Raw genomic sequence first — 18,471 nt, forward strand, 5'->3', positions numbered from 1 at the left:
ATAAAAACAACCACTTCGCTGTTCTCTTACATTGCTGCCTATTACCTTCTCTTCTATAAGTCATACACAGTAACTACTGAACAGAAGAGCACTGAAGTAGAAGAGAGAAATAAAGAACAAATCTAAATATTCCTTCTCACTAAAACAGAATCCAAAATAACTTGAGGTGAAAGCCACAATCGGAAGCAGCTCCTCAACCAAACAGCTATGAAAGAGCTGCTCAAGCTGCACGAACTCTGATCAGAGGTGCTCTTTGAGCACCATGTGGCCACCCCACATTTCTCTTGCACACAAAGCCTCTTCTCCCGATTCATACAAAGTGAGCTCTCATTGCTTCTGGGACTTTTCTGTTGCTTGTGAATGATTTAGTAACTTCACTTCAGTAAATGGAGAAACAACACTTCATATGAGCAGCAAGAAATGGGAGCCACCTGTCAGATTATGCAGCTATCCTGCAGTTAGCAGTATTAGCATCCTTCCATGCTGAACCAGTTTCTTTTTATGGTAATTAGGATGCTGACTAACCAAAAAGATTGGCAATTCCTTCAGACGCGTAGGAAATAAAAATTAATTTTTAAGGTTACAGGATTCTTAGAGCTACTCTGTTATGTTAATCCAAGGAACCTTTATCACCCCCCCGCCATGTACACACCCTGATCTGCTGCTCATCTAAAAGTTAGCTCTCTTGCCAACCTCCTGGTTAAGGTTCCTTAACATCACTTTTTAAGTAGATAAGTACCATTCTTCTCCGGATTCACTGACTGCTGTTGTTCAATATAATTAGTTTTCCCAGTTAAATTCCTTTCCAGTTTGCTGTGACTATAATATCTTAATGTTTATTTTCTTAGAGTGTTTTTTTGGGTGGTGGTGGTTAAATCAAATGTGTTGTTTTCCTTGAAAAGTAAAACAGTTCAGAAGGATTAGAAGCTAGGAGATGATATGAACCATCAACATAAGGGTCAGTAGGAGACAGGAGCGTTCACCCACTGGCTTACTTGCCTATTAAGCCATTTTCAGTTTCAAAGGCAAATTTGATGCGCTCTACTTGTAACGGGTCTTCAATAACCTGTTAGGAAAGAAAAAGATCAATGTTCAGTTGTGCGTGATAGCTGTATCTATGCTATGGAATGGTTTTAACCACCTCAACGTGAAAACCAAACAAGACTTGTATCACCAGATTATCAAGACAGCAGTTTAAAAAGTAATAAAAACTTCAAACTGAAGGATTAGAAGATAGGTGGATGTTGAAATCACCAACGCAGTCCTGACTTGTTTCATTATGCAACGATACAAAAATCTATCCTGTACAAGTTTTTACCCTTCACCTACCAGTATCTCATGGAGTAACTGGAATATGTTTTTCAGTTCATGAGGTGGAGCAGTTTCCAGCTGAGTCTGCATGTAAGAAATATAAAGTTACTTAGTAAAATATGTTGATGATGCAAAGAATTACAAGACAGCTTTACCGATTTTTGAAAATTTGTTGTTTTAAACAGTAAAAACCTAAAAAAAAGCCCAACCGACAAACCCAAACCCACCAACGTCCCCCCAAATCCAACAAACTGTACTGCTTGTTCTGCAGATCCCAGTGCCATTATAACCCACAAGAAACAGCATGACTGAAGCTTAGAAGAAACACTTATGCAAAAAGCTTATCTTGATTATCTCCCTACCTTGATGAAGTGTAGCACAGTAAAGGAAAAGTGCTCATTACAAAAGCAGCAGTACACCACCATCTCAATGAGAACTGACAGAGATCCAGTTAGCTCTCGTAACGCATACATCACCTAATGGAAAAGTGCAAATAATTTCAGACACAGCCATACAATTATTTTTAAGTAAGTTTGTAATAGAATGTTTGTCTTTGCCAGGAAGGATGCAGGTTTCTTCTCCCAGCACCTGCATGGCCCAGGGAGCTGAAGCCCTGCCCTCACAGCATGCCATTCGGCTCCTGCTGCCCACCTCTAAGGGTCTAGTCAAGCATGACCCATTAAGTCAGAGCAATTCAAGTCAGCACCTCCAGCTGACATGGTAACTGACTGCATGGGCACTTGCAAAATGTGTTCAGCTGCCTTTGTTAAAACTTTGTAAACTCTCAGACCAGACCCCTCAGTTTAGGGATATACTAGAATAAGAAGGGGTCAGGAAGAAACCAAAGGTGCCTTCCTTTTTAGGCTCAAAATTATAACTACATACTCCCCAGCTGGCTGCTTTTTTAATATTCAGTGCTTCTCATGTAAGGATACTTCAAAGAAATCATATCAGACCAGCTTTTAGGTTCAAGCAGGGCAGAATTTAGAACAGATACCTCCATTAAGTAGGGTTTTCCCTCAGACAGGAACAACAAGGCTTCCACTTCTTCATGGAGCGTCAAAAGTGGACCTGAAGCAGTGATGCTTAGAGGTGGACGCTGCTTAAAGAGACCAGGAGCTATAGCAGCAAATACAAAAACAATCCACTAATAAATTAGTTTGTTCTATACACCTTAAAGACACTGCTGCTCATTTGGTACCATGTAATCTCTAATGACATTCACCTCAACTAGCTTATAGCTTGCATGGTACCAGTCCAAGTAACAATCTCTTGTACAATGAAAGGTCATTTACTTTAGTGACAACATAGGCAAATGAACTGCAAGAGGGTCAAAGCAAAATGTTCATATTCTCTACCAGGTAGTTTCACTCCCAGTCACTGTCGCACATTCATCATATTCAGAACACTTATTCTTATTTTACTTTATGATTTTTGACTGCCTCCAACTCCCGAAACTTTTAACCCCAGACAGAAATCAAGTTATTCTTTTAAAAAGACAACTTTAATTTCCTCCTTCAAGAAACTGAAGATCTCAATTTATTCCTTTATTATCAGTATTTGGATATTTCTGCATCTTGTAAGAAATATGTAGGAGAGTATTTAATTGCTTGTTATTCAGTAGCTCAGTCTAAATACACCCCTTCACATTAGCCAAAGGCATAACAAACCTAAGCAAAATACAGTCTGTTAGGCTTTGAGTCTGTTCCAGCCAACAATGACACAGTTTGATTCACTCACATGAAGAAAGACCTTTTAGCAGATGAGGAAGGGCAGAAGGCACAATAATGTTCGTACCAAGACTCCCCCTGGCCCCGAGTGCCTGCAATACTATCTGTTTGGCACAGCCTCTTGGTACATTTATAGCAAAATAAAGATCAATCAAATGTATGCTAACCATTACTGCCTAAAATAAAAAAGTTATTGTATTTTCCTCACTGATATTAAAGTTACTCTCAGTGAAAGTAACTGAAACACACAGTCACCAAAAGGCAAAACCACAATTCTTACCAACATTTCTTTGTGAGGAGACGTCAGAGTGCAAAACAAGTAGTGCTACAGTATTATGGAGATATCCAAACTCACGTGCTTGTGCTGAACTCCACCTGCGATTCTGCTTGAGCCAGAGGAGAGATTTAATTAACTTTTGATGGGTTGATCTAGTCAACTTCCGTTAAATCAAAACAAAGCAATGTCTTAACAGTCCACCACCATGCTCTAATACTTTGAGGTTGGTGAAAATTTTGTTATTACCAAAACCATGATGCTCACTTCTGCCAAAATGGCTTTTTCCACACTAACTACACACAGGTAGGCTAAGACTTGCACGAAGTTTACAGAATAATCCAAGGATTAGTCTATCCTACCACACAAAAAGTATTTATCCATAATTTAAGCATCATAAAAAGAACATGGGGATGGACAAACTACAGCACACATGAACTTTACCTGATTACTCTGCCGGTTGGGGCCAAGAAGAAAGTTGATCATGTGCCTCAAAGCAGAGTGTCTGAGAAGAAGACTGCTAGCCCTTATACCCTGCTGTTTAGAGAACAATAAGAAGTTAAGATTCCTGCGCAGGTAAAGAATTAGTGCTCTAGGGAACAGAAATAAAATGCGTAGGCTAAACGCTGCATTTTCCACTCAAAAAAAACCAACCTCAACCATCACACAGATCAATAAGGTACACCTCTAAAAAGTTGGATTATACAGAGCACATTATATAAACCAGACTAGAATCACCATATGCAAAATAAGTGTCATAAAAAAAAAATAAAAAGGAAGAAGAACAAGAAGAACAGGGGAATAGAGAGAAACCACACTGGGGTGAACAGTCCAGTCAGTTACTCTGCTTCCTATAGGACAAAAGATCCTGAACACTAGGTTTTTCTTTTATTTTTTTAAAAACAGCCAAGAACACCCTCCCCCAAAACCAGAAACCCAAAATTCAGACGCTGGAAATGACATCTTCACTTGGTATACTTGCTGGTATATTTTTGTGTGATTTTATCCAAATCCAATGTTCAAAGTTATTCACATTTTTTTTTAAAAAAAAAAAGAAGAAAAAAGAATACTCTAAACAGTTCTGGAAGAGTTTCACTGTGCTGCTTAAACCTTCTATAAACATGAATGACTAGCTGCTTTACAATTGTCCTTTAAAATTAAAACAGCATGAAAAAACAATGGTTTCTTACCTTCTGTACAAAGTTATTGAATAGCAAAAAGTACTGAGCACAGTTTTTACAGTTTTCAGGTACGTCTTTATCCAGTAGAGCAAGTAGCACCTCCAATAATTGATGTAGACTTTTTAACTGTGAAAAAAATTATTGATTTGAGCATAAAGAGTTGTCTACTGCTGAACAAACAAAAGCGTTTCACATATCAGAGTTAAGGTATGGTTAACAAAATCGTGTGAGTGGTCAGACATGCTTGCTGTGATATCAGCAGCTAATATAGGATTGCAGCCTTCCCATTTTTAACTCTTCTGAATGAATGCTGCATGTATTAAACAGTGAAGTAATGAAAGCATTGGCATGTAGGTAACTTGCTCAAAGAGGTGGAACTTAGCAGTTACATCAGTTTGCAAAATTTTTAAATCAATTCAAATTACTCCACAGACTGAACCAACATTCAGATGTTCCAGTCATCACAGCAATGCAAAACAAACCAGATTAGATGTAAACTGTCACTCAGGGTCTCATGTTAGCGTACTGTCATACTCAATTACACAAAAAGCAATGTTAGGGTTTAGTTTGCATCAAAACACACTAAGGGTAGACACACTGGTATATAATTTACTACATCTCAGTTAAGAGATGACAACTAACAGCCAAGAGGAAGAAACCAACAATTATCACACTAGATTGTAAATGTTCGTCTCCCTACTACTGTATTCAGCACGTAGGACCTCACAGCAATTTTTCCTTAAAGCTCTAAATATGACCAACATTCTTAACAGAAGCCTATACAACAGTAGTGCCTTCCATCCATGACACTGGTTGAAAAAGAATCAATAGATCCCAGAAACTGCATAGAAAAAATATTCTATCACAAAAAAATTTAAGATTTGATGTTAAAAAAAAAATTAATTTCAGACTAAACAAGATTTGGACCTTTAAAAGTGTTCAAGCCCCGACTGACAACCTACAGGAACACACCAGAACACAGGTAACACTTCTGTCTTGAGTTCTCTTAGTACAAATTATTTGGTTCAGGTATCCCAAGGGAAACAGGTAAATCTCAAACATTCTACACATAATTCCTTTTCACAAATTTCCTGCTGAGTCTTCCTAGAACATTAAGATCAGCAAAATGTAACAAAGCTGCGCTTCCCAAACTTACTTGCCAAGATTTTCTAGTAGAAAATTAAACCTTTAACAATAACCATACTTATGGTCTCTGGAACAAGTTACCATTGCTATAGGCTTCTGATTGAGTGAGGAAGGAGAATCAGTTAAAAATGAAGCTGATTTCTGGAATCAGGAAAAGATAATAAATCTTAAGAAAACACAGTTTCCAAACTACTAAAAGAACAGGCAATACCAGTTTATAAGACAAGCTGAAATCAGGCAGAATTGTTTTTAAGTAACACTGTGAACTCAAATTCTGAGAATTACAGCAGCATGTTACCTCCTAGGGTAGGAACAGACAAGCATTAACCTATTCAAGAAATGAAGAGCTACAAGCATGATCAAGACGAGAGCCTTCCACCTTGTCATTTACCAACCACACAGCATTGTCTGCAAACACAGCAAGGGCCATTAGGTAGAGAAAACCAACAGGATCACGGGTGATGAGGTGACACTAACCTTCTCCTGATAAAGCAAGGCACTGTCGAGGGTTTTTTCAAGAATAGTGGCTACAGCGACTCGCACCTCTCTTACGCTGCATTCCAGGAGGAAAGTCCTGGAAAATAAAAGGCAAAGCTGCAAAGAGAACTGGAATCAACGTGTACACATGGTACTATGATTACGTGTGCTGTTTATTATTTTAAAAAGGATAACAGTCCAGATACTTCTTGTATTGTACTTCTGTGGATAAGCTTTAACTCAGTTTCCTGCATTCCCACTTGTCACACTTGTGTTTGTTCATTCAAGGATCCTGTCTTTCAATGCAGCTTCAAAGATAAAATTTTCTTTACATTGACACACCTCTCCAAGTGCATCAGAGCTCCAATAATTTGTCTTAGGTGTTTCCAAAACAAAGAAAAATTCTTTGCAGTTTCTCCAATCTCTGTCAGGCAAGTATTTAACTTACCTTACCCCAAACACTTTCACCATGTTCTCCTTTCCCAGCACTTGCAAAAGTGACTAGACAAACTCAAACACATTCCAAGGCACTCCACTGAATTAAACGTCTGCATCCCTCTCCACATATGCTGCACTGTTTTATTAATTTTTCAGAATTGCTCAGAAAGCTGCACAATCAGAGGAAATACTAGAAATAAACCCCTAAGTGATTATCTAAAGTGTCTGTTTAACAAAGAACGTGCACAGTCAGCTCTTTGGGAATATGTCAGTATAGACTAGATCATGTTATTAGGAAGCTTTATCCACACATGAGACACAAAACACTTAAGACAGAATTACCAGTACTTACTTCACAAGCTCCCGGCCCTCTGGCCCGACGAAATATTCAACTAACCACTGACAAGCATCAATGCTTTTGGAGAGCAATGCATCTATGGTGGCAATCCATTCTTCTGTATCAGCCCTTTAACAAAAGAGGGACAAGTGTCAGTAATGAAAGAGAAAACACCTCCAAAACCTAAGCCACCTAAGAAACCTAACTTTCCTGTTTGCCAAATAGAAAGAATTTTTAGTTTAATTGAACATACATTAGATGGCTTAGGACAAAAACACTTAGCGAAGTATTTTGGAACAGTTTGCTGTCTTTAAATCCATTAAAGCCTTTCCATGCTCAATCCACCACCACTAAAATAATGGACAGCTGGGAGAAGCAGCAAACTGTCAGGTTATATATACATGACCCTCCTTCCTCTCAGATTTCTTTGTGACAGGTGATTCCAATGCAAAGCAGAAACGTATCACTACTTCTGTAAATGTCTACGCTACCTGCGGTATTTCAAGGTGCTGTAGGTACAAGCAGCACAAAAACCTCAGAATATGTTGTTACAGTACCTAGAACAAGGCTTTACCTGAGTTTCTTCTTGGTTCGGAGATAGGTTTGGAAGAGGAACTGCACTGCCAGCTGTAAGCTCACCTTTGCCATGCATGGATAATAAGGATGCTTTACCTTAGTCTGAAAGAAACGTCAAATTTACTTCAGAGCAGGAGTATGCCTGCAGCACATATGCTGTCCCAAACACATCAATGTGTTCAAGTAATTTACTTCATTTGGAAAAAAAATAAGGCATGTGCTAAAAACGGTCTCCAGTGCTGACTATGCTAGTTAACGCTGTTAAAACAGGAACGAACTTGCTGTAAGGCCCTCTAGATACGTGGATTTAATAAATGCTGGTGTTTACTACTCCATTTAGAAAAACTGATTTAGTAAACTGTATTTCCAATGAAAATCAGCTTTGAGTGACCAACACCAACTATTGGATCTTCCATATAGAGAGGAATTTCTGTCCCTCTAGAGCTCTAAAGTTTACATCATTAAAAAAAGGTGTGTGTTCTTTCATAAATTTTACTATGGCACAATGATGTTTCTCCCACTACTAGAACAGCAGGACGGAGTCTGCTCTGAGACAGCTGTTATCAGCATGAAAAAATATTGGAGATAATGAATTACTCAGCTGGAAAAGCAAAATCATGTCAACCCTTCTCTTCCAGTTTTCCTGGTTGTGACCCAAATAGCTTCTGCGGCCCTTTCTACCCAATATATTCTGAATACTCCAAGATTAAAATCTAGGTACTCACAGCATTCAGTGAAGCTAATGACAGAACAAAACTGAAGTAGTCACTACTGTATACATCTCTATTCTTCATAAATTTCAAGTTTTCATCTCTCACCATCTGTAAAAGGAGGCAAAAAAATTTTAAAATGTCGAAGTACATTTCTCTAACTAAAATTGCACCTTTTATGTAAATAAGTGTGGTGTTTAAAAACCAGTGTCAGACCTGTTCTGTTCACACTCTGAATCACAGCTTCAGCGGAGGAGAAAAACCAGTGTTTTTCTTCCAAGGATATTACAAAATAGATGACAACAAATGAGGGACTTAATCATTAGGCCATTAAGGGAAAAGGAAAATGAAGTTGCTGATAAAGTTATATTTTTTGCTTGCTTTTAATAAAAAAGCCAAGAGAACATCCTTCAAACCTGAAAGGCTTGCTTAGCAAATTTATATGCACAGAGAAAGGAATCATGGTGTAAGTACAAGCTGCAGTCACAATAAAGTACTGAAATGCCAAGCCCCTCTTTTTTCAAATGAGATTTTGCTGAAAGTCTCTCAAGAAATTTGAGCCAAGTTCTGTCTATTGTAATAATACAACCCCAGATACAAGAATGCCTTATGTGACTATTAGTGCCCTGATACAGCCCGTGTGGAGGGCCACACATAGCTTGCACAGCTTATTCTGACTGTGCATGTGAGGCTCTCCTGCAGATGTGCAGATCAGCAGGATGGTGTGTGTTCAGGTCAAATATATGCAAGACTGTACGCTTGCCTGTCTGGACCAGAGCTGCAGGCCTGCAGACTGAGAACTTTCCCTTATGACAGCTAACAGATATACAGGTTCTACCATCCTCTTGCTGCTCTGCCAATGCCATCACACCTCCATTTTCAGTCCTGACTTGCAAAATTGCCTTCAACATCTGTGTTTTCCCCTTTGAGGCCATATTCAGTATTACAAAAGCTAACAGACATGAACAGAATTGAAGCTGGTTTTGGTTTCTCTTACTTCTCCTCCCCTTTCTACACTCTTGTTAACTCAAGAACTTGAGGATGACTGTAATTTCCATCGTCTCCATTACTCCTCAAGTGTACTTCAGATGAAGCATCTTCTCTGCTCCTGTCTCTCGCTACTTGCAGGTGGACTGCTGCTATCTCTCACATTTGACTAATTTGCCTCCAGTTTCTTCAAACCAAAGAATGATGGGTCAATTTTGTCAGAAGGGACAGCAAAACTTACAGTAACGTACCACTGAACAGCTTGTGAATAACTTTATGTCAGAATCCAGAATTATTTTCTAGCTTTACTTTCAAGAAAGGAGTTACTTCAAGGCCACCTTCAAAGTTACTATGTTCCTCTTACTATGTGCTTAAATTTCATGACAGTAGGATTTAGTTACCACTTTCAGAGTGCTCTTACCTGATATATCCGCACAGGCATTTTCTCTACAAAAAGTCCCTTTTTTTCTCCTTTTCGAACCAGCTTAGTCAAGATGGAGAGGCGGTCACTGTTGGGCCTATGGGGTCGAGGTGATGACTGGGGTGAAATTTCTGGCGAAGATGGAGCAGATCTGAAATATATACAAGGTCAAGGTGAATAATGAAATTCTATGATAAATCTACAGTTCAAGTTTAAAATACCAGCATAGCCAGTATAATCTTAAGGCAAATTTAGATGACAGTCTAAATACTTCTTGAGGCTGTCACTCAGCTTGAACTTCTCACTGCAGTGACAGCAGTATGGAAGAAGTTATAAAAGCAATAAAAGACTATTCATTAAGGAGCTTAGAAAGTCAAACCAACAGAAGGGTCAGTATACTCCTGTCTCGAACAGGAATTACTCATTTCTTAGTTCTGGAGATAGGGTCTAGATATCAACATAAGAGACACCTTTACAGACACAAGAGGAACTTACAACGAGAGGTCCTCAGCTTCTTGACGTACAACGCTCACTCGACTTTTCTTTGGTAAGACTGGAGAGTTCTGATCAGACACTCTCTGGTAAAACAGCATATAGGCATTCCAGTAGCGCCGACGCACATCAGGGTAAGGGTTAGCTGATGGGAGAAATGGCATCCGATGAAGGCCTTTGAAGGTTTAGTACCTTTTTCATTCCTTTTTCATTCCTACAGGGAAGTGAAACTGGGTGTGCAAGTAACATACGCTGTGGCAGTATAAAGTAATTCGTCAGATCAAAACATCAGTCTATGTTAGTGAACAACAAAACCCTGAATTCTAAAATATTTTTGCAAAAAGCATAGGTGTTTTAGAAAGATAATTATCAGAATTATGAAACAAGTGAATTATGGTAGAAATAGATTTGGAATTAACTCCTTAAAGCATTGAAAAATTTAACTATATGATGCCACACCACGTTCTATGCACAGTCATTTTCACTCACCTAAAATAAGGCCTGTTTTGCATCTTGTTTTTTTAAGCTATTTTAACAAGGTGCCATTTTACTTTTAAATGTCCTCTGCTACTAAGTGTACAAAGCGCTGAACAACAGTGAATATGGTTCAATATTAGGCCATATGCAAGCTATTATGTCCTTTAGTAAACAGACAACTTTAGGAAAAAACTGCTTCAGAAGGATTATTAGACCAACTAACTCAAAGGACAAACAATGGACTGAGCTCTACCTAGACATAGCTCTACCAAGAACAAGTATGAAACATAAAGCCACTGTAAATCAATCTGTACTTCTGCTTACATTGATCATAGACTTTAGGTCTATACTCTCCACCAAAACATTCATATTCCAAGGTTTCATCAGTTAAATCAAATTCTTCAACAACGGTGTCATTAAATTTATACCACTTTCCTTTTCCACATCCCCTGTGAGCAAAACAGAATAGAAACACAACAGAAAAAGTTACTTGACTAGTAAAAAACCCAAACCACTCTGAATACCTTAGGAATTACAACCCTTTGCTCCCATTTGTTTTGACAGGAAATAGAAAGTTTAGTTCAGTCAATGTCAAAGTTACATTTTTAAAAAAAATAAGCTTGATTAAAAATATGATAAGCACATCACCTGCAACTAAGGGTCACAGGAAGCCTTCAAACTGCAACACAAGGTATGTAAGAACTGCTGAGACTTTTATGATACAGTGTCCCATATTACTATGTTATTGTCTTAACACTTACAATGTTGGGTGTTAAGAAAGGGAGGAGTGTTTCCAACAGAGCTCTCAACAGTTCAATATACCTCCCCAAAACAAGTAGTCTTTAGACCTCTCCCAAACCTCCCATGCAAATCTTCCTGGCCATTACCTCCTGTCCTTTATAAAGGAGTAGTAGTGGCCTGCATGTGCCTGGCCACTGTGAACGATAACACCAACAAGCTCATAGTTTTCTGTAGGGGCAACTTTCTTCCTTGGGGAGCCTCCGCCTCCTTGATCTGCATTTCTACCGTTGTCTCCCACTTCTGAGGACGAGTCCTGGCGAGCCATCCCTGACACAGTATAAGGCTCCATGTTCAGCATCCAGGGAAACTGTTTGAAGAGGTATTTCATATTAACAGAGATTATATTGTGTAATGCTTAGTGTAATTTTAAGACAATCGTATTAACACTTCCCACATCGGGAACACCAAAGGAAAACACGGTACTTCAACTTTTTACCCTTATGACACAGAAGTTAAATAAAAGGTCTTTACAGAGGTTTTTGCTCTTGCTTTCCAAAAGGACCCTGAGAAGCTGCAGACAAGGAAAGCTCTAAGGAAAAATACTTGTTTTCTGTAGTGTGATCAAGCGTACCATGTATTCAAAACCTCTGTATCAAAATGTAGGGAAAAGAAGGAAAAATGAACAGGAAGAGCGAGAGTCCACTCCACAAAGCCAGGGGGCGGGGAGGGGGGCACCACACAGAAAAGTTTTCTTACCCTTATTTGTTCATCATATTTAATAGAACGTCCGCTCTCCCAATCAAAGCCAAATCTCATCAAGTGAATCACCAAGAGGCTAGGTAAGACCTTAATGCATGTGCGCTTCACTGTAGTTCTCTTAAAAAGAAAACAAGAGTATCACCTCTATCTATATACCTCAAGCATTCTGTAGCATTCTTCTACAGATACACAATTCCAGCCAACTCAAAGCAATGTACAATACAGCCACAGGAGGCAGGATGACCATAGGATGACTGTAATAATATGTACAGGTAAAGTACTATTGCAGCTGTCACAGTTTGTGCAGTGGGCTGGTATGTTACAGAACATTTTACCATCCGGCCATCCCTCTAAATGTTCAGTCTACAATACGAGTTACAGGGAACAAAGAATGTTACCTGCATGGATTTATGGATTTAACCTTTTGATTAGATTTTCAACATAGAAAGAGCAAGTAGTATCTAAGCACGGTTTCTATGACCATGTAATGCTTAAGAAAATACCAGGCTACAGCTGAATCTTCTTTCACACACATTAAGAACCAATACCTTTTCTTTGCACTTTTCGCAGTAGTATGCATTGCTTCCTTCCAGAACTTCTCCTCTAACAAACTGATCCAATGATATTTCCAGACTTTGACATGAAGTCACACCTAGGTTGAGAGCCATGAAGGCTTCCTCGCGCTCATACCTAAATTCAAGAAGAAAAATCGACAGAGTAGAACCTATCCAACTTGCATTAAGACATACACTTAGGAAAGAATATTGTTTTTGCCTCATAGCTATCAACAGCTGTGATTCTCAAAGGCATATGTCTTCACTTTCCTGTGCTATTTTAACCTACATATTTTAGCAGTTGTGCGAGCACATAACTTGGTAACTAATGCACTAAATTTAACATTACCTGTGAGGACAGTCCTTGCAGATCTTCTGATCAGAGAAGATTCCTTGAAATGTATTCTTAAATATTTGGTCTCTTCCTATTTTCTGTTGGAGATGTAGAGTTAGACATCAGTTGGTTATATTGCAGAGCGAAAGACCAAGAAAGCAATAGGAATTTTAAACTCCTGAATACTATGTAGATTATGAAATAAGCTGGATGGCGCTCTGCCTTCTTTTCTGAAGAACAGAGAAGAAAGAGAGAAAAGGTACCAAGGAGTTGCATATAAATAAGGAAACAAATCCCTGAGGTTTTTACCTTGAGGTACTCATCCATCTGATCTATAAGACTGGTGAAGAACTCATAAGCATCCTGTTGCTCTCTAACGTAAAGTTCCTTATTCCACATCTTGAAAATCTACATAAAGTATAAATATATATGAAAAGGTTGGTGTTCCATATACATATCACTAAAGAAAGTGATTTTTTAAAGAAATCTCTTATTTTTACATGTTTTGACTTTTTGAAGTAGAACTTACTTTATCTCTAGAAATTATGCCATGAGAAAAGGCTGAATAAATGATTAGTCATTAAGCAGGAAAGTTACAAACAAAAAGATGCGATACCTTCCAAAAGTTCTCAGGTACATAATACTGTAGCTTGCTTTCCATCAAGTGACCAAAAAGAGACTGAACTTGATAGAACACACTGTCATCTGGATTGTCTGTATCATCATCAATGGAAAGCAAGGCCTGGAAGGAAACAAATAACCATATTATAGTAATAATTTTGCTAAGAATTAATTTAAATTGTCATGACACACAGCAAAACAAATTATAATTTACATATTTACGCACACACATGTGCATACACAGTTTTGTTTTTATTTTTAAAAAATATTTCATTTACAAATGATGTTAAGATGAACTTGCAGTTCAGGTGACAGTAACTCCTAAAAGAGGACTTTACTGGATGTTGAACCAATTACCTCTGGGAGGCCAGGCTGCATATATAGCTGCTGGAAGACGGCATTCATGTAACAAGTAGCACCGCCATTCTTCAGTCCCACAAATCCTGAAATGGAGCGACTATCCACCGGTGGAAGATACTAGAATGACAAACATCTTTTTTTGTCCCAGTAAGTTATAAAAAACCATGAGACTCCAACAACATACTATAGCTTTTATAATCACCTTTATATGAGCTGTTAAGAGCAATTTAATTGAAAACCAGGATTATAAATTCTGAAAGATCGCAACAGTGCTATGTTTGGTCATTCAGATATTTAGCACTGCACAAAACTGCTAAAAATGGCCTAAAATGTATCTAAGTAAAATTGGTGATATTTAGGAAATACTTCTTTCTTACTGAGATAACAACTGATGAAGACTCACTGGAGTATTTGCTTCTGAGGAAGATCAGACGGATCTGCATTTACTCTTATCTGTTTTTTGTTGTTTTAAATTGAAGACCATGGAAATTTCATGAGTGAAGCAGTTAAATAAGTGACACACAAACCACGCTAATACAAACCAAAAAAGGCTTCTTGCTTACATCAAACTCCTTGGTAAGTGCAGGGTCACACTGGTGATGCATAGAAAGCAGCTCTTTTGTAATAAGCTGGAGATTGGAAGGTGAGCTATCGGCCAGCATTACCAACACTTCATAAGCAGCTAATCGGCTATCTGCCGTACTGCACCTAAAAAGGAAACCACATCTGAGATCTATTTTGTAGATGATTCAATTATTTCTAATTCCAGAAAGCCGTATTACTCAGAACGTTGTATTACTCAGAACAAGTGACAATTAATGTTCAAAAGGAACACTTGAAATGATAAAACACTCCTGAGAGACTGCAGTGTGCTATTTGTTCTTTCCTGGGGAAGGAGAACTGGGAAGAATCAAATTAGAAGAGCAGCAGCAGGAGCACTCTTTTAAATAAGCCTCCCTTACTGACATGGAGACACTTCTTGTTAACATTCAGTAGCAAGGAAAAGTAGGTGCCCTAAAACAAAGACACAGAATTTGTTGTATGTCTGAGGACAGACTGATCTATCACAGTAACACCGATGGAGACATGATGACTTATTCAAAGGGAGGCAAGCTTTGAAAGAGCTAGGCCAGATAACTTACTTGCTACAAGAGATGACATTAGACCGTAGCTGTGCTAGACCAGTACAAAACCCTTCCACTTAGCTCTTTTCAGTGGATCAAACTCAATAGCCCTTTCTTCTAAAGGCCAAAGAAAAGGCTTTATTTACTGTAACCAAACAAAAGAGCATGCTTGAGATGAACTGCAATGGAGCAAAGTTGGAGCAAAAAACTAAGGTGTAGCAAAGTCCCATCCTGTTCAGGGGTTGCTAATGCTCCACTGGAACCTTCTCTAGAGTTTGTGGAAAGGCAGAGCGGATATGCCCAATCCAACTATAACACCAACTACTCAGTGTGATACAAGCAATCCAGCTGCAGCAGCACAAAACTCCACACCAGCTAACCTACCAACACCTTCAGATATTGTACGGCAATAACAGAAGGCAGGTGTAACAGGAAATAAGCTCACTCTTTTATCCCCATTTCATATATTCTGGGCTATTATCAGCTCTCTCAGGTGCAAGGAGACTTGCTTGGCGTAAGCTTTTTACAAAATGCAGCTCTCGAAGGGAAAAAGAAAATAAGGGAACTTTTGAGATTCTCATTTACAAGGGGCTTGGGAAATTAATTTCCTGCTCATGCTCCAATTTAGCCAACTTCCCAAGTAATGATGAGCTGAAGGCGTACTCCTCTTTGGACTCATGAAACCAGCGCTCAGTTGTGCTTGCAGCTCGTTACTGATCTAATAAACAAAGCACAGCCTTTGGAAGTAAAGAAAAGCTAAGATTTTGGGTCACACAAACTCACAAAAATGCTATTTGGACACTTATGCAGGAAACGTAGAGAACTGGAGAAATGCTCCAGCATTGGTATTAAATCCTAGTATCTGTAGTCCCAGCATGACATTTGCATTCATGAGATCTAGGACAAAACCCAACAAACAAAAAACCCCCAATTTTTACTTTGGATGAAAGTCTTGCTGACTGATTGCAGCACTGCCTGCTGGAGAATGGCTATTCAGAATAATCCTGGATGCTCGGAAGAGGAAATCATCCAACAACGGCTTAATCAAAGATGAACCTGTAACACAGTAATCCACAGCTACCATTAAATACTTTATCACTGCAAATGTCACAATGTGTTCCATAACAGCAAAATCACTTAACAGCATTGTGTCAACAAAACCACAGCCACATATTTTAAACGTCAAAGGTACGAAGATACTGCCAAAATTACTCCTTACAGCTCTGCATCACTTCTACTGATGTACTACAATCTCTTCACATGTACTGTCTACTGATCAAGTAATCTGTTAGTGCTATGCAGAATTCACACTAGTCTAGTCACTTTAGAGTAAAAAGGAATACTTACCAACCATTTCCTTCTCTGCCCCACAAAGGGAAAGGAGAGTCTTGATGAGCCTCAAGTGTCCTGCTAACAGGATGTTATCAGCTTCACTGGTCTCACATTCAGCTGTGCGGTTGGGTTCAAAATTGTCTAGCCAGGTGATTTCATCTTCTAACATGGCAGCTGGGCTTATCTTTAGCTGTTCCATTTCTGATGCTGCAAGAGAAAGAGAAAACATGGAAAAATTAACAGCTCTATAAATGTAGAATATAAATACAAAGAATTTCAAACAGTTTGGTAATGGTCTAGTTTCCGCCACAATGCGTACAAAGTATACCTTCCACAAAGGAACTCTGTTCACTTTCGAAAAGGAGTGAGCTGCCTTGCTGGTACTGAAGGCCAAGAACAGTCCACAGCAGGCATTAACACAGGACAGCCAGCACACTGGCAGGTCACATGGAGTTCACGGTGTAGAAACCCCTCCGTGAAGGCAATTCTACATCTTGTCTACAGAAGGAAGACATGCTTGGAAGCTGCAGTCAGAATGACACGTGTGCTTGTACATACTTACATGTGAGGTCATCCAATAACTGACACCTCAGGTCAAAATATTCTGTACACTGGGACAAAAGTCTGAAACGGGTACAAATAGAAGAAAGGTTTAACAACAGAAACGTTTTTCTAAGCAGTTGCCTTTAGGTCCTGTGCGCTCTGTCCATCTAATCCAAAATAGCATAGCTATCTAGCTCTGCTTCTACATGCACATGCTGCAGCTTTAAAACAAATTCCTTCCCAATTCAGCTACTTCTGAAAGTTATGAATAACATTTAATCCTGATTTCTTCCTTCACCTCATAACAATTTTAATTATGAGATGATGATAAAACAACACCACATTTTAACTTCCCAGTTACTCTATTCAGATTCCTCTCAAAATTGCTGTTTAAAGTTACTGTTAAATTCAACCACCTTTGGCCAGTCAGGGACAACTTAACAGGACTGACACCTACAGTCTTTACAGGTGTAATGGGTAGCATAAGTAACAAGAAGTCAGGTGAAGTCATGGGTCCAGACATCACTGAAAAGGCTGGAGCCTTTAGGAATGGTTTCTGATCTGGATGTTTGCAATACCATCAAATAAATTCAATGTTACTGTCATACATCCCATCACCTCCATGCCTCAAGCTGGATTCCAGCCAGGTTCTGACTGCCATGACCACATCCTAGAAAGAACAGGCCTATTTAGCAATTACCACTTCCTGAATGGGAATTCAAATAAGCTGAACTATAAGAGTTCAGAGGAAGAGTTGTACCTTGAGAATTCAGTTTTATTTCCCTTCAGTTTACATACTTCCAAAACTATCTGGGTTGCGACAGGGATGTCTACTTTCTACAGCTTGCAACGTCCTAATCCCTTGTGCCTCAGAACTTCCACAGCACTACTCATTTAAAAATGTGATAGATTTGCTTCCTCTATAAACATGCATCTGACTTACCTCTGGTTGATTCCTCTCATGATGCTGGTTGGTGACCAAAGAGGCAGCTGGGCACCAAGAACAACGCTCAGGAGAAACTGGTTTGGCTTTTGTACATCTGGGTGAGCTGACGTATCTGTCTGACTAAGGGTGTACAACTGGTCACAAGCAACACGACGAATCTGAAACAGTGGCATTATCAAACACTTACAGTTGCTCAAAGGTCGCAAAAAACCACACTTCTGTTTTGTTAGAAATCTAACAGAAAAAACAGACATTGAAATGCTTGCATAAAGCAGACGACGAGCTCTGCACCCACCAGCCAGGGTTTCTCTATTTATAGGGATTTAGCAATCAACTTTCATCCCTGAGCTAAAAGATCTGATGCTTTATTATACACAGATTATAAACTCAGATGAGGGTGAAAAGATGCAATGACTTAGTGCAAAATATATGAGATGCAATGAAATGAAGTAAGCTTGACTTGAAAATCTCTAGATTTCAGAATATCCAGAATAATCTTAAATCAGAAACAATGAATGTTAGGAGGGTTCTGACACTTGGAAGAATTTTTAAAAAGTTCAGAAGAGTCCATTAAATCTTACCCAAATCTTTTGAGATGAA

General features: G+C 38.8%; 1 protein-coding gene across 1 annotated transcript in view; it reads right to left on the bottom strand.

The window, feature by feature from the left end:
• The window catches only part of USP24 (ubiquitin specific peptidase 24), a 64,260-nt gene that overhangs the window by 5,431 nt on the left and 40,358 nt on the right, over positions 1-18,471 (bottom strand). The window contains 26 exon segments of the mRNA XM_086463282.1: positions 1,000-1,066; positions 1,330-1,395; positions 1,674-1,787; positions 2,309-2,430; positions 3,322-3,427; positions 3,760-3,852; positions 4,506-4,622; positions 6,120-6,216; positions 6,910-7,023; positions 7,469-7,572; positions 8,196-8,291; positions 9,589-9,739; positions 10,084-10,225; positions 10,882-11,006; positions 11,445-11,665; positions 12,055-12,174; positions 12,606-12,747; positions 12,961-13,043; positions 13,255-13,353; positions 13,562-13,687; positions 13,924-14,043; positions 14,490-14,652; positions 15,989-16,106; positions 16,398-16,589; positions 16,945-17,006; positions 17,869-18,029. Of these exon segments, the coding sequence (XP_086319408.1) occupies positions 1,000-1,066; positions 1,330-1,395; positions 1,674-1,787; positions 2,309-2,430; positions 3,322-3,427; positions 3,760-3,852; positions 4,506-4,622; positions 6,120-6,216; positions 6,910-7,023; positions 7,469-7,572; positions 8,196-8,291; positions 9,589-9,739; positions 10,084-10,225; positions 10,882-11,006; positions 11,445-11,665; positions 12,055-12,174; positions 12,606-12,747; positions 12,961-13,043; positions 13,255-13,353; positions 13,562-13,687; positions 13,924-14,043; positions 14,490-14,652; positions 15,989-16,106; positions 16,398-16,589; positions 16,945-17,006; positions 17,869-18,029 (3,121 nt within the window).

This window comes from Leptosomus discolor, chromosome 3 (assembly GCF_034619465.1).
Source record: "Leptosomus discolor isolate bLepDis1 chromosome 3, bLepDis1.hap2, whole genome shotgun sequence".
NCBI lineage: Eukaryota > Metazoa > Chordata > Aves > Leptosomiformes > Leptosomidae > Leptosomus > Leptosomus discolor.